General features: G+C 39.7%; 2 protein-coding genes across 2 annotated transcripts; one reads left to right on the top strand and one right to left on the bottom strand.

The window, feature by feature from the left end:
• The first annotated feature begins 522 nt into the window (after positions 1 to 522).
• On the top strand, positions 523 to 1,455 carry LOC129558492 (olfactory receptor 10H1-like). The gene has a single exon (XM_055429674.2). It carries the CDS (start codon positions 523 to 525, stop codon positions 1,453 to 1,455), a length of 933 nt encoding a protein of 310 aa, XP_055285649.2.
• Positions 1,456 to 7,449: 5,994 nt separating this feature from the next.
• Positions 7,450 to 13,352, bottom strand: LOC129558493 (olfactory receptor 10H3-like). Its single transcript, XM_055429675.2, has 2 exons — positions 13,319 to 13,352; positions 7,450 to 8,411 (listed from the first exon to the last, which is right to left on the bottom strand). The coding sequence occupies exons 1-2, from the start codon at positions 13,338 to 13,340 to the stop codon at positions 7,450 to 7,452; spliced, it is 984 nt and encodes a 327-aa protein (XP_055285650.2). The 5' UTR covers positions 13,341 to 13,352.
• Positions 13,353 to 14,443: the final 1,091 nt, after the last annotated feature.

The raw sequence follows: 14,443 nt of genomic DNA on the forward strand, positions 1-14,443 counted from the left end.
ACATTGAAGGCAGATTCTTTACCATCTGAGCAACTAGGAAAGCCCGAGAATAATGGAGTGGGTAGCCTAACCCTTCTTTCCGTTCCGTTCCGTCGCTCAGTCGTGTCCGACTCTTTGCGACCCCGTGGACTGTAGCCAACCAGGCCTCTCCGTCCATGGGATTCTCCAGGCAAGAATACTGGAGTGGGTTACCATTTCCTTCTCCAGGGGATCTTCCCGACCCAGGGATCGAACCCGGGTCTCCCACATTGGAGGCAGACGCTTTAACCTCTGAGCCACCAGGGAAGCCCAACCCTTCCTTAGACAGTGATAAAAATAGCACACACACCCTCCTTCCCCACAATACTGATGAGAAGATTAAATCGTAGGAGGCACAGAGTAGGAATTCAGCCAAGGTCACCTGCCATTTATCAGGATCAAGAGCAGCCCCTGGGGCAGAGCCAGGAATGATGGAAGCTGAAGACCTCCTTTCATCCAGTAGCTGACCTCTCCATGTCACACCTCACTTCAGGAACAGCCCCCATGAAGGGAGGCAACTTGTCATCAGCAGCTGAATTCATCCTCATCGGCTTCTCCACCTTCCCCCACCTTCAGCTGATGTTTTTCCTGCTGTTCCTGCTGATGTACCTGTTCACGCTGCTGGGGAACCTGCTCATCATGGCCACCATCTGGAGGGAGCACAGCCTCCACACCCCCATGTACCTTTTCCTGTGCGCCCTCTCCATCTCGGAGGTCCTCTACACCTTTGCTGTCATTCCACGCATGCTGGCCGACCTGCTCTCCACTGACCACTCCATTGCTTTGAGAGCCTGTGCCAGCCAGATGTTCTTCTCCTTCACGTTTGGCTTCACCCACTCCTTCCTGCTCACCGTCATGGGCTACGACCGCTACGTGGCCATCTGCCACCCCCTGCGCTACAACGCACTCATGAGCCCCCGAGGCTGTGCCTGCCTGGTGGCCTGGTCCTGGGCTGGAGGCTCAGTCATTGGCTTGGTCGTGACAGTAGCCATTTTCCAACTAACTTTCTGTGGATCTAATGAGATCCATCATTTTGTTTGCCATGTGCAGGCTCTTCTGAAGTTGGCCTGTGGAGAAAATGTCTCCATTCTGGCCATGGGCTTAGGACTTGTGTGTATCTCCACCCTGCTGGGTTGCTGTCTCCTCATCCTCTTGTCTTACGCCTTCATTGTGGCCACCATCTTGAAGATCCCTTCAGCCGAGGGCCGGCACAAAGCTTTCTCCACGTGCGTGTCCCACCTCACCGTGGTGATAGAGCACTACAGCTTTGCCTCTGTCATCTACCTCAAGCCCAAGGGTCCCCAGTCTCTGGAAATAGACACCTTGATGGGCATCACCTACACGGTCCTCACTCCCTTCCTGAGCCCCATCATCTTCAGTCTCAGGAACAAGGAGCTGAAGATCGCCATGAAGAAGACCTTCCTCAGCAAACTCTAGCCAGGAAAAAAAAGTGATTATCTTGGAGGAATTCCTTGGAAATAGTTAAATCAGGTTACCAGAGGCTACTATTAGAGATGGCACCCTGTAAGCACCTAATAGCCTATATTTGCCTAATGCTATATGGTTTATAAGGACTCTTGTAGGCAACATTCAAATGTTTGCAAAACGGTTAAACATCATTCTCCATATATTCTTGGTGGAAAGATGTATGTGATGATAACACTGAGAAAGTCAGGTTCATTGATTCCTATTTCTTGCACAACACTTTGTCAGGTAGCATTAAACCTGGAATTTGTTCTTCTGCCAGAAACCAGGATGATCTAATTACTCCCATCACCATAAACCCAACTGCTAAGAGAAAAGTGATAGCTTACAGTGAATGATGTTGGATTCGTGATCTCTGAAGAAGAAGATATAGCTTTGGGGACCAGGCTTGATCACTCAGAGTTTTTGTGTGGCAGAAGTTTTATTACAGTGAAAAGGGCTAGAGAACGCTTCTGACATAGACATCAGAAGGGAAATGGAGAGTATCCCACTTGCTAGTCTTATCAAGGTCTTATATATTTTTATTAGAGCCACTCCCATGACATAAGTTATCTTGTCATCTTAAGATAACAAGATTAGTCACAAGGTTCTTGTTAGAAAGGAGAAACGTCTCCTCCAATAGTTGTCCATTGTTGTTATATAATCATTAGTACAGAGTATAAGGAAAAAGGTACCTTTGAGCAAGATGTGTTATTTTGTTGTGTAATCATTAGCTCTGGGCTTAAAGAAAGTTAGTCTTAAAGATTGTTGTCATAACAACTCAGAGTTTAAGAAGAAATGTCTTATGTGACTAAGATGAAGCAATGTAGAAAAAAAAAGTTTGTTTCTTTTTCCTTCTTGAGAGCCCCATACCCCTTTCCCCTCCTTGGGGACCCCAGACTTCTTATCAACCTACCCTGGATTTCTTATCAACTCTGTCAAAAGGAATAGGTCAAGCCTCTACCCTCCTCTGGGCAGCAACATATTGCCACAACACAAATTTTGTGAGGCTACAGAAGCCTAAGCCAGATTACAATAGAGGAAAGCAAAACACCCCTGAATTTTAACATTGCATGGATCTGTGCAGTAGCAGTTAGAAACAGTAATACGCAGCTTCAGAAAAAGTCAGGGAAGCCACCACATTTCAAATGTTAATCTTGAGCAGCTGTACAGAGAATTCTCAAGTTGAGTTAAGGAAAAAAGCCCCACCATAAGAAATCACTTTCTCCGTGAGAGAGTGACATTGCACATAAGTCAGTGTGGAACTGTTTGTTGAACAATGAGGAATGCAGAGTCCAGGATTAAATTTAGTCCTTAGTCACCATGTGTAATGATATCCCTTGGGTATGAGTGGAGGATTTAAAGTTGACCACACATAATAGTACTGAGAATTTGTTGAAAGCATGTGTATTCAAGAGAATGACAAATACAGTATACTATCTCTTATAAATGGAATCTGAAAAAGATAAACTCATAAAAAACAGAGAGTGGAATGTTGATTACCAAGGAATGAGGGGTGGGGGAATTGGGGAGATGTTGTTTAAGGGCACAAACTTGCAACCAGTAGATCAACCAGAAGATAAATAAGATCTGGGGGTCTAAAGTACAGCACAGTGATCATAGACAATAATAATGTATTAGACATTTCAAAGTCGCTAAGACTCTAGATCTTAATTGTTCCACCACAAAAAGTTATGATAATTATGTGATATGATAGATGTGTTGGTTAACACTGCAGTGATAATCATATTGTAATAAATAAATGTATCAAATCATACTGTATACCATAGACTTACATGATGTTATCTGTCAATCATATCTCAATGTTTAAAAAAGTTTCACTGACAAAGTTAAATTGTTTTGGAATATGAATTTTTACAGCTATTTAAAATAACAATTTATAACACTTAATGGACACTAGGTTATGGTGATACTGCTACACACAACAATCATGAAACCACGCATGTGTGGTCAGTCATGTCCAACTCCTTGTGAGTCCACAGGCTATAGCCCACCAGGCCCCTCTGTCCATGGAATTTTCCAGGCAAGAATGTTGGAGTGTGTTGCCATTTTCTACTTTAGGGGATCTCCCTGACCCAGGGATCGAACTCACATCTCCTGTGTCTCCTGATTTGGCAGGCACGTTCTTTACCATTGTACCATCTGGGAAGTCCATGTATACAATAACAAAATATAGTTGAAATGTATAAGCAATAAATTAATCAAATTAGCCAAAGTTAAAAAAAATGAGTATTCATGTTTAAGTTGAATGGTAACTATACATCATTTATCTCAAATCTACATTCAGTTTTTCTCCATAAGTTGAACCTCTGTTTAGTAATTATTTGAGGCCTTCTGTGTGCCAAATCCTGTGCTAGTTTTGGGAAAATAGAGATGGGTCTACTGCTAGCCCTTGTCTTTGAAGAGTTCCCATGATCCTTGGTGGAAAGACACACAGAGAAATGTCAGGACTCCCACCAAGATATGGACCTGATGGTAAGAACCACAAAAAGGGGCATGACTCTGCCACTTGGGAGCATCAGCCAGGTCTTCCTTCATTCCTGTACTCCAGCGGCTCTCACCAGTGACTCCAGAGGGCACTTGGTTCTGTAGGGAAGGTTCTGTAGACATTTTTGGTTGTTACAACCAAAAGAGGAGGAGATGTGCTATAATATCTAGTGGGTAAAGGTAAGAGATGCTGCTCAATGCCCTACCATGCACAAAACAGATAGATCCCACTGCAAAGAATGAGCCAGCCCCAAATGTCAATAGTGCCAAGTAATAAACCCTGATGTATATACTTAACAAAAATTTATTGAGCACCTACTGTGTGTGTTAGACACTTTTTTAAATGCTACAGGGGATCCATCATTGAAGTATTTAGATGTGACCCTGATTCCAGTGTTCAAGGAAGCAAACAGTAGTGGAGAGATAAAGATGTGACTATTAAAAGAAATCACACTAATTAATATACATGATATATTGTGATTAAAAGGTACAAGGAAAAGAAAGAAGTCTCTATGAGGGCTTATAATAGGAGTGATGACTTAGTATGGGAAAATTAGGGAAGGCTTTCCTGAGGAGGTGACATTCAAGGTTAGACTCAAGGATATGTAGAATATGCCAGAGGAAGGGTATTCCAGGTAGAATCAACAGCATGTGCAAACTCCCTGAGGTCTGAGCATGCTTTCTTTTTTCCAGAAACTTAGAAAAGCTGGAGAGCTGGGGAGGGCTGGGATGTAATGTTGAAGATGAAGCATGATCTCTTGACCACAGGAGAGTTTATATTATGTCCCAAAGATATAAGCAGACAGGTCACTTTTCAAGTGTTCCCTTCTCTTCAACTTTTTGGAGTAGTTTGAGAAGGATAGGTATTAGCTCTTCTTTATATGTTTGATTGAATTTTCCTGTGAAGCTATCCAGTCCTAGACTTTTGTTTGCTGAGCAACCATTAGGTCAATAACTAAAACAAAAGAGAATTTTTAAAAATATTGGAAGACAGAAAAATGAATATTCAATACACCAAAACTTGGGATACAGCTAAAGTAGTTCCAAGAGGGAAGTTTATTTTGATAAACATCTACATTAAGAGGAAAACAGACCCCCCAAAGGAATTAGAAAAAGAAGAACAAACAAAGGCTAAAGTTAATAGAAAGAAGGAAATAAAATAGATAAAAGCAGAAGCAAAATACAGACTAGAAAAACAACAGAAAAGATCAATGAAAATAAGAGCTGATTCTTTGGAAAGATAAACAAAATGGAAAAACCTTCAGGTAGACTAAATAGAAAAAAAAGGAGGATGCAAATGAAATCAGACATGAAAAAGGGAATATTGCAACTGATACCACAAAAATGGAAAAGATCATAAGAGACTATAATGAACAATTATACACAACAAAAAGGACAACCTAGAAGAAGAAATTTTTAATTCCTTAAAATCCAAAGACTGACTTATAAAGGAATAGACAATGTGAACATATCAAAACAAGTAAAGAAATTGAATCAATAATCTAAAACCTTGAATCAGGTTTTTGTTTAGGTGTTGCTGCTGCTGCTAAGTCACTTCAGTCGTGTCCGACTCTGTGTAACCCCATAGACGGAAGCCCACCAGGCTCCCCCGTCCCTGGGATTCTCCAGGCAAGAACACTGGAGTGGGTTGCCATTTCCTTCTCCAATGCATGAAAGTGAAAAGTGAAAGTGAAGTTGCTCAGTTGTGTCCGACTTTTAGCAACCCCATGGACTGCAGCCCACCAGCCTCCTCTGTCCGTGGGATTTTCCAGGCAAGAATACTGGAGTGGGGTTCCATTGCCTTCTCCAAAAGGAATACTGCTCTACCATTAAAAAAAAAATGAAATAATGTCATTTTCAGAAACATGGATGGAACTAGAGATTATCATAGTAAGTGAAGTAAGTCAGACAGAGAAAGATAAATATTCATGATAACATTCATATGTAGAATCTAATTTTAAAAGTGATATAAATGAACTTATTTAGGAAGCAGACTCTGAGGCTTTGGAAACAAACTACAGTTACCGAAGGAGCAACATGACGGGGAGGGATAAACTATGAATTTAGGAGTAACATATACACAATACTATATGTAAAACAGATAACCTACAAGGACCTATTGTATAGCACAAGGAATTCTCTCTACTCAATATTCTGTAATAAGCTATATATGAAAGGAATCTGACAAGGGATGAGTATATGTACATGTTATAACTGAATCAATAGGCTGTATACTTGAAACTAATGCAACACTGTAAATCAACTATACACCAATAAATTTTTTTTTAAAAGACAAAAGTAACAAAACACTAGACACAGTGCTTCATATATGAAAAAGTCACAGTCCTGGCAGCATTTCTTCTTATCTTCAGGTTATTCTAGTGTTTTGTTTTTTTTAATTTGGGAGGATGGGGAAATAAAGTCTTCTTTTACTAGTCCATTCAATAAGAATCGGCTGCATCAGGGTCCTGACACATCCATGTGGTGCTCTCCACCTGCCTATAGATAAATAATACATTCTTAGGCAAAAATAATGGGATGGAGTTCCTCTCACTGGGCACAAAGATATATGCACCCCAATATTCACTGCAACACTATTTACAGTAGCCAGGACATGGAAGCAACCTAGATATCCATTAACAGATGAATGGATTAAGAAGATGTGGTGCATATTTACAATGGAATATTACTCAGCCATAAAAAGGAACAAAAGTGAGTCAGTTGAACTGAGTATGAACCTAGAGTCTGTCTTTATCTTAAAAAATTTTTTTATTGGCATATAGTTGATTTTAAGTGCTGCGTTAGTTTCAAGTGTACAGCATATTGATTCAGTTATACATGTACATATATTCATTCCTTTTCAGGCACAGACTGGAGTAAGTCAAAAGAGAAAAACAAAGATCATATATTAACACATAAATGAGGAATCTAAAACAATGGTACAGATGAACATATTTTCAGGGCAGGAATAGAGACACAGACATAGAGAAATGACATGTGGGTATAGTTGGGGGAGGGGAGATTGGGATGAAATGGGAGATTAGGATTGACATATATACACTATCATGTGTAAAATAGTTGACTAGTGGGAACCTGCTGTTAAAGCATAGGGAGCTCAGCTGGGTGCTCCACGATAACCCAGAGGGGTAGGATGTGGAGTGGGTGGGACAGAGGTTCAAAAGGAAGGGATATATGTATACATACAGTTGATTTGTTTTGTTATAAAGTATAAACTAACACAACATTGTAAAGCCATTATACTCCAGTTAAAAAAAAGAGATTGTTTTGATAGAGTCTATGGCAGAAGGGGGGAAATTGGAGAAAAGCTAATAGCTAGCGTGCATCAAACTCCTATGGAGTGTGGGTAATTTACAGACCTGAATCACTACGGGAGTTCTATAGAGATAGAAATTATTAAACCCAAACCATTTGTCACCTTCCATACCACCAAACTGGCCATCAGGAACTTAGGGGACAGAAGGTTCTGTGGAAACTTCTCTGTATGGCGTTCTTCAGCTCCTTATTCCTGAGACTGAAAATGATGGGGCTGAGAAAGGGGGTGAAGACCGTGTAGGTGGTGGCCATGAGCGTGTTACTGTCCATAGAATGGGCTCCCTTGGGCTTGAGGTAGATGAGGGAGGCGAAACCGTAGTGCACGACCACTATGGTGAGGTGGGAGACACAGGTGGAGAAGGTCTTGTGCCGGCCCTCAGTGGAGGGGATCCTCAAGATGGCAGCCACGATGAAGACATAGGAGAGGACGATGAGGAAGAGGCACCCCATCAGGGCCGTGACACAGACCAGGATCACAGCCATGGTGACAGAGGCTGTCTCCTTCCCACAGGCCAACTTCAAGAGGGAAAGCACATGGCAGACAAAATGGTGGATCTCCTTAGACCCACAGAAGCTGAGGTGAAAAACTAACAATGTCAACATCATCCCCATGACTGAGCCACCAGCCCAGCACCAGGACACAAGACGGGCACAGTCACGGGGACTCATGAGCACGTTGTAGTGCAGGGGGTGGCAGATGGCCACGTAGCGGTCGTAGCCCATGATCATGAGCAGGAAGGAGTGGGTGAAGCCAAACGTAAAGGAGAAGAACATCTGGATGGCACAGGCCACAAAGGTGATGGAGTGGTGGGTGGAGAGCATGTCCGCCAGCATGCGAGGGGTGACCGCAACAGTGAACAGGATCTCAGAGATGGAGAGGGCACACAGGAAGAGGTACATGGGGGTGTGGAGGCTGTGCTCCCTCCAGATGGTGACCATGATGAGCAGGTTCCCCAGCAGCGTGAACAGGTACATCAGCAGGTACAGCAGGAAGAAGGTGGGCAGGAGCTGCTGAGGGAAGTTGGAGAAGCCGATGAGGATGAATTCAGACACTGTGCTGTAGTTCTGACCAGACGAGGAGGTTGCATCTGGGGAGATCAGAAACAAGATGAAGGCCCAGTTGTTAAAACAGAGACTCTAACATAGGTTAAATGGCAATTGAAGACATCTACACTAGTCTCACAATCTTCATCAGTAAGATGTAGTAAATCATAATAGTACTTTGTGCTTATGTTCATGGTCAGTCGCTCAGTCATGTCTGACTCTTTGTGACTCCATGGACTGTAGCCTGCCAGACTCCTCTGTCCATGGGATTTCCCAGGAAGAATACTGGAGCAGGTTGCCATTTTCTCCTCCAGAGGATCTTTCTGACCCACGGGTGGAATCCATGTCTCTTGCATTGGCACACAGATTGTTTACCACTGAGCCACCTGGGAGTCCATAATAGTACTTCAGTTCAGTTCAGTTCAGTTCAGTCGCTCAGTCGTGTCTGACTCTTAGCGACCCCATGAGCCACAGCATGCCAGGCCTCCCTGTCCATCACCAACTCCCGGAGTTCACTCAAACCCATATCCATCGAGTTGGTGATGCCATCCAGCCACCTCATTCTCTGTCGTCCCCGTCTCCTCCTACCCCCAATCCCTCCCAGCATCAGACTCTTTTCCAGTGAGTCAACTCATCACGTGAGGTGGCCAAAGTATTGCAGTTTCAGCTTTAGCATAAGTCCTTCCAATAAACACCCAGGATTGATCTCCTCTAGAATGGGCTGGTTGGATCTCCTTGAAGTCCAAAGGACTCTCAAGAGTCTTCTCTATCACCACAGTTCAAAAGCATCAATTCTTTGGCAATCAGCTTTCTTCACAGTCCAACTCTCACATCCATACATGACCACGGGAAAAACCATAGCCTTGACTAGACGGACCTTGGTTGGCAAAGTAATGTCTCTGCTTTTTAATATGCTATCTAGGTTGTTCACAACTTTCCTTCCAAGGAGTAAGTGTCTTTTAATTTCATGGCTGCAATCAGCATCTGCAGTGATTTTGGAGCCCCAAAAAATAAAGTCTGACACTCTTTCCACTGTTTCCTCATCTATTTCCCAAGAAGTGATGGGACCAGATGCCATGATCTTCGTTTTCTGAATGTTGAGCTTCAAGCCAACCTTTTCACTCTCTTCTTTCACTGTCATCAAGAGAGTTTTTAGTTCCTCTTCACTTTCTGCCATAAGGGTGGTGTCATCTGCATATCTGAGGTTATTGATATTTCTCCCCGCAATCTTGATTCCAGCTTGTGCTTCTTCCAGCCCAGCGTTCCTCATGATGTGCTCTGCATATAAGTTAAATAAGCAAGGTGACAATATACAACCTTGACGTACTCTTTTTCCTATTTGGAACCAGTCTGTTGTTCCATGTCCAGTTCTAACTGTTGCTTCCTGACCTGCATACAGGTTTCTCGAGAGGCAGGTCAGGTGGTCTGGTATTCCCAGCTCTTTCAGAATGTTCCACAGTTTATTGTGATCCACACAGTCAAAGGCCTTGGCATAGTCAATGAAGCAGAAATAGATGTTTTTCTGGAACTCTCTTGCTTTCTCCATAATCCAGCGGATGTTGGCAATTTGATCTCTGGTGCCTCTGCCTTTTCTAAAACCTGCTTGAACATCTGGAAGTTCACGGTTCACATATTGCTGAAGCCTAGCTTGGAGAATTTTGAGCATGACTTTACTAGCATGTGAGATGAGTGAAATTGTGCGGTAGTTTGAGCATTCTTTGGCATTCCCTTTCTTTGGGATTAGAATGAATACTGAGCTTTTCCAGTCCTGTGGCCATTGCTGAGTTTTCCAAATTTGCTGGCATATTGAGTGCAGCACTTTCACAGCATCATCTTTCAGGATTTGAAATAGCTCAATTGGAATTCCATCACCTCCACTAGCTTTGTTCGTCGTGATGCTCTCTAAGGCCCACTTGACTTCACATTCCAAGATGTCTGGTTCCAGGTGAGTGATCACGCCATCATGATTATCTTCATCGTGAAGATCTTTTTTGTACAGTTCTGTGTATTCTTGCCACCTCTTCTTAATATCTTCTGCTTCTGTTAGGTCCATACCATTTCTGTCCTTTATCGAGCCCATCTTCGCATGAAATGTTCCCTTCATATCTCTAATTTTCTTGAAGAGATCTCTTGTTTTTCCTATTCTGTTGTTTTCCTCTATTTCTTTGCATTGATCGCGGAGGAAGGCTTTCTTATCTCTCCTTGCTATTCTTTGGAACTCTGCATTCAGATGCTTATATCTTTCCTTTCCTCCTTTACTTTTCGCTTCTCTTCTTTTCACAGCTATTTGTAAGGTCTCCTCAGACAGCCATTTTGCTTTTTTGCACTTCTACCATTTATTAATGTGATATTGATAAACTAAGATCAGTTCCTTAAGTGCTTAAGATATTGTTTGGCTACTGGGTTATTTTTATTAACTGTGATGGAAAGAAATAAAAGAATCTAGATTTGTAATAATTAAAACAGACATGGATGATCTGGGTCATATTCTCTTGAATAGTGCTTCTGTTCTAAAAAACATATATTTGGTTATTAGTGTTCTGAAAAATCTTTTCTCTCTGATAATCTTTGTCCTTTTATTGAGTAACCCATTCATCTTTATTTTCATGCTATTTTATTGGTTTTCACTTCTGGCATCCTAGCTCACATTTTGTACTTGATCTTCCAAAGAACCAAATGGAAAATCTGAAAATGAAACAATGGACAAATATATGCCAGGAAAATGTGTACCAGAGGAAATCTGAGGCAGCAATCTTGAAAGCAGGAACAAGGAAATTAATTGTAATAATAGCCATAAAATCTCTGTTACCATATGCCAGTAAAAAGAACAAGGTTCCTTGGAGAGATGATCTGGTCATGGATGGAAGCTTAAGAGATCTCTTCCATTGTAAAATGGAACTTTCACTGAAAATGTGTTAATGTTAAAGGATGCCAAAACCAGATTCAAAACATACCCACTGAGTATCAAAAAAGGTGATCACATGCAGAGGAGGAAGGAATAAGCTAAATGACACCATGAGGGATCAATCAGAAAATCTAGAAGGTGAAACTCTACACAGAACAGTTGGTCTGTTCTTATCAATAAACCAGGATCAAGAAAAAATGGATAGACATGCAAAGGCCATAATAACAATATACAATATGGGATATTGATTTAGATAAATAGCTGGAAAGTAGTTTTAAGGAACTAGAGTCTCTTTTGGTGTGAATGAATGATGAAATACAAATAATAGGGATTATTCTTTATTTAGTTATTCATTTAAATGTGATTTTTCTTATAAAAAGGCTGTGAAGGAAAATATAACCAGTTTAAAATAAAATTGAAATATAAAAATTACACATATGCACACAGGATGGGCCTAAGAGGAATATTTTATGTAAGCTGAAAGAAAATTGTAGCAACCTGCTACATATGATTAACACATACAACAATATACATATGAATATTAGGAAGAAATATTCAACATAATTTCAATGAAAAAGTTATAAAATAGAAATAGCTAAATCAGTACTAGATAAAAAATTGAAGTTGGAAGTTTAAACAGAGCTTAGAAATGCAATTTTGGAATTATTCATTGCAATTCTTTAATAATATTCAAACATTAGCTCCTAGACACACTTAGGTTCTTTACCAAACAAAATTAAACATTTTTTTCAAGTACACAGAGGGCCTTAACCAAATCTTGCCCTATTTTAGGACATAGAGAAATCCTTCATTCCTTGGAAGTATAAATAATAAATAGATTAAAATGCATTAAAAATGGAAATCAGTAGAGAACCAGTAGCTTTCCCAATTCCATAAGTGGGAAATAAACATATTATTAAATAATCATTTGTTTCAGTATTAAATAATATATTAAATGAAGAAATATTTATAATTAAATAATGTAAGCATCAAATGTCAAAGTTTTAACCTAAAACATTACTATGAGGGGCGTACACATCTTTAAATATATTTATCAAGACACTTTGTCCAAAAAATAATGCTTAACACAATGAAAGTCAGCTGATTGGAACAGATTAACAAGATAGAAAGAAGGAGAAAATACCAAAAAAAAAAAAAACAAACAAACTGAAAACTAAAATTAAAATTGGAACTAAATACAAAAATAAGAGATGCTTTTAAGTAAATAGAAATAGTAGTAATAAAATATAAGTTCAGAAATTGAAACAAAAAATGAAATGAATGAATTTCCAGAAGCATATAAAATTGCAGAACTAGTACAAGAAAATAATAGAGACCCTAGATATTCAAAAAAAGTTTTAAATAAACTGAAATGGTTAAAGACTTTCTCTTCCTATAATCATTGGTCCCAGTTTACAAGTGAGTGCTCTTAAACCTTTGAGGAACACTTGATGAATATCTTACATATATGCTTAAAAAAACATGAAATCCGCTGAGCTCATTTCATCAGATTAATGCAACCTGATTCTAAAGCCAGGTAAGAATGTTATAAGAAATGACAATTACAGGTCCACTTTACCTATCCTTGCAAATTTTATAATCCACTAAAAGATATTACTTAACCAAATAAAATGATGTATTAACATTAGTGTGTTATGATCAGGTGATGTTGATTTATCATATGAATGACAAGAAGGTACAGCATCATTAATTCATCACATAAACAAACTGAAAAAGAAAAATGATAGAATTCTTTTGATCCAGGAAGGAATATATTTTCTAAAATTAAACTACTATTTATGATTTTTAAATTTTTTATGTAATTGACATATAACCTTGTATTAGTTTTATGTGTACAGAATAATGATTTGATATATGTATGCTTATTTGTGATTCTTCAAAAAACCTTTTCATGACACAAACTTGAAGGGGACTTTCTTGGCTAGACAAAGAATACATACTAGAAACTTAGCTAATACTATATACCAAGTGGGGACGTTTACATGCACCATTCTATAGGAACAGGAATAAGCCAAGGTTACTCACAGTCTCTGTTGTTCTTTAACATGGAACTGAAAGCCATGAGCAGTTCTACAAAGAAAGCAGATACATAAAGATAGGAAGGGAAATGACCTTATCATCTATCCAGAAAAAAATAAAAACATCAATATGCAAAATGTTAAAAATTAAATAAACAAGAGAGATATACCCTCCTGGGTAGTGAGAACATTATAGGGTCATAGCCACTTTTTAAAAGTGTGAACCTGGATTAGACATGTTGTTTGTTGTTTAGTTGCTAAGTCATGTCTGACTCTTTTGCAACCTGATGGACTGTAGCCTGCCACTCTCCTCTATTCATGGGATTTCCCAGGCAAGAATACTGGAGTGGGTTGCCATTTTCCTTTTCCAAGGGACCTTCCTGACCCAGAGATTGAGCTTACATCTCCTGCATCTCCTGCATTGGCAGGGAGATTCTTTACAACTGAGCCACTTGGGAGGCATTGATTAAATCAATTTCATGTCTCAGAAAATATCCCTTCATTATTCAAAACCTAATGAGATGGCTGGATGGCATCACTGATTTGATGGACACGAGTTTGAGTGAACTCCGGGAGTTGGTGATGGACAGGGAAGCCTGGTGTGTGTGATTCATGGGGTCCCAAAGAGTCAGGCACAACTCAGGGACTGAACTGAACTGAACTGAATATGATAAATGTGGCAGCATAAATCAAAGGGAAAAGATAAGATTGTTAACTTCTTTTTGATGGGAAAACTGTTCATTTCATGAAGCAAAGTAAATCTGAATTTCTGCCCAAGAACAAATGCAAAAGTGGCATTCAGATAGATTCAAGACATAAATATGTAATATCAAGACATAAATATGTAATCTCAACCAAAGTTAATGGAAGAAAGAACAAGTGAATTAGTTTGTTGTTATTCCAAGACACAAATGCTAAGGATATTTTTAAAAATGCAAGCATCAACATTAAGGATTTTTATTCACAAAGGAAATCCTGGATAAAGTTAGGCAGATGGAACATTGGGAAAAATAATTGCATTGTGTAAAACTGACAAAGAAATACTATCTAGAAGAATGAACACGAATTAGAAATCTTGGTACAGATATGAGCAAAGAAATTACAGGAGTTTGTAAAGATGTGCCAAGTGTAA

The sequence above is a fragment of the Moschus berezovskii genome, chromosome 8 (assembly GCF_049115385.1).
Source record: "Moschus berezovskii isolate FMDL1 chromosome 8, NW_MosBer_1.0, whole genome shotgun sequence".
Taxonomy (NCBI): domain Eukaryota; kingdom Metazoa; phylum Chordata; class Mammalia; order Artiodactyla; family Moschidae; genus Moschus; species Moschus berezovskii.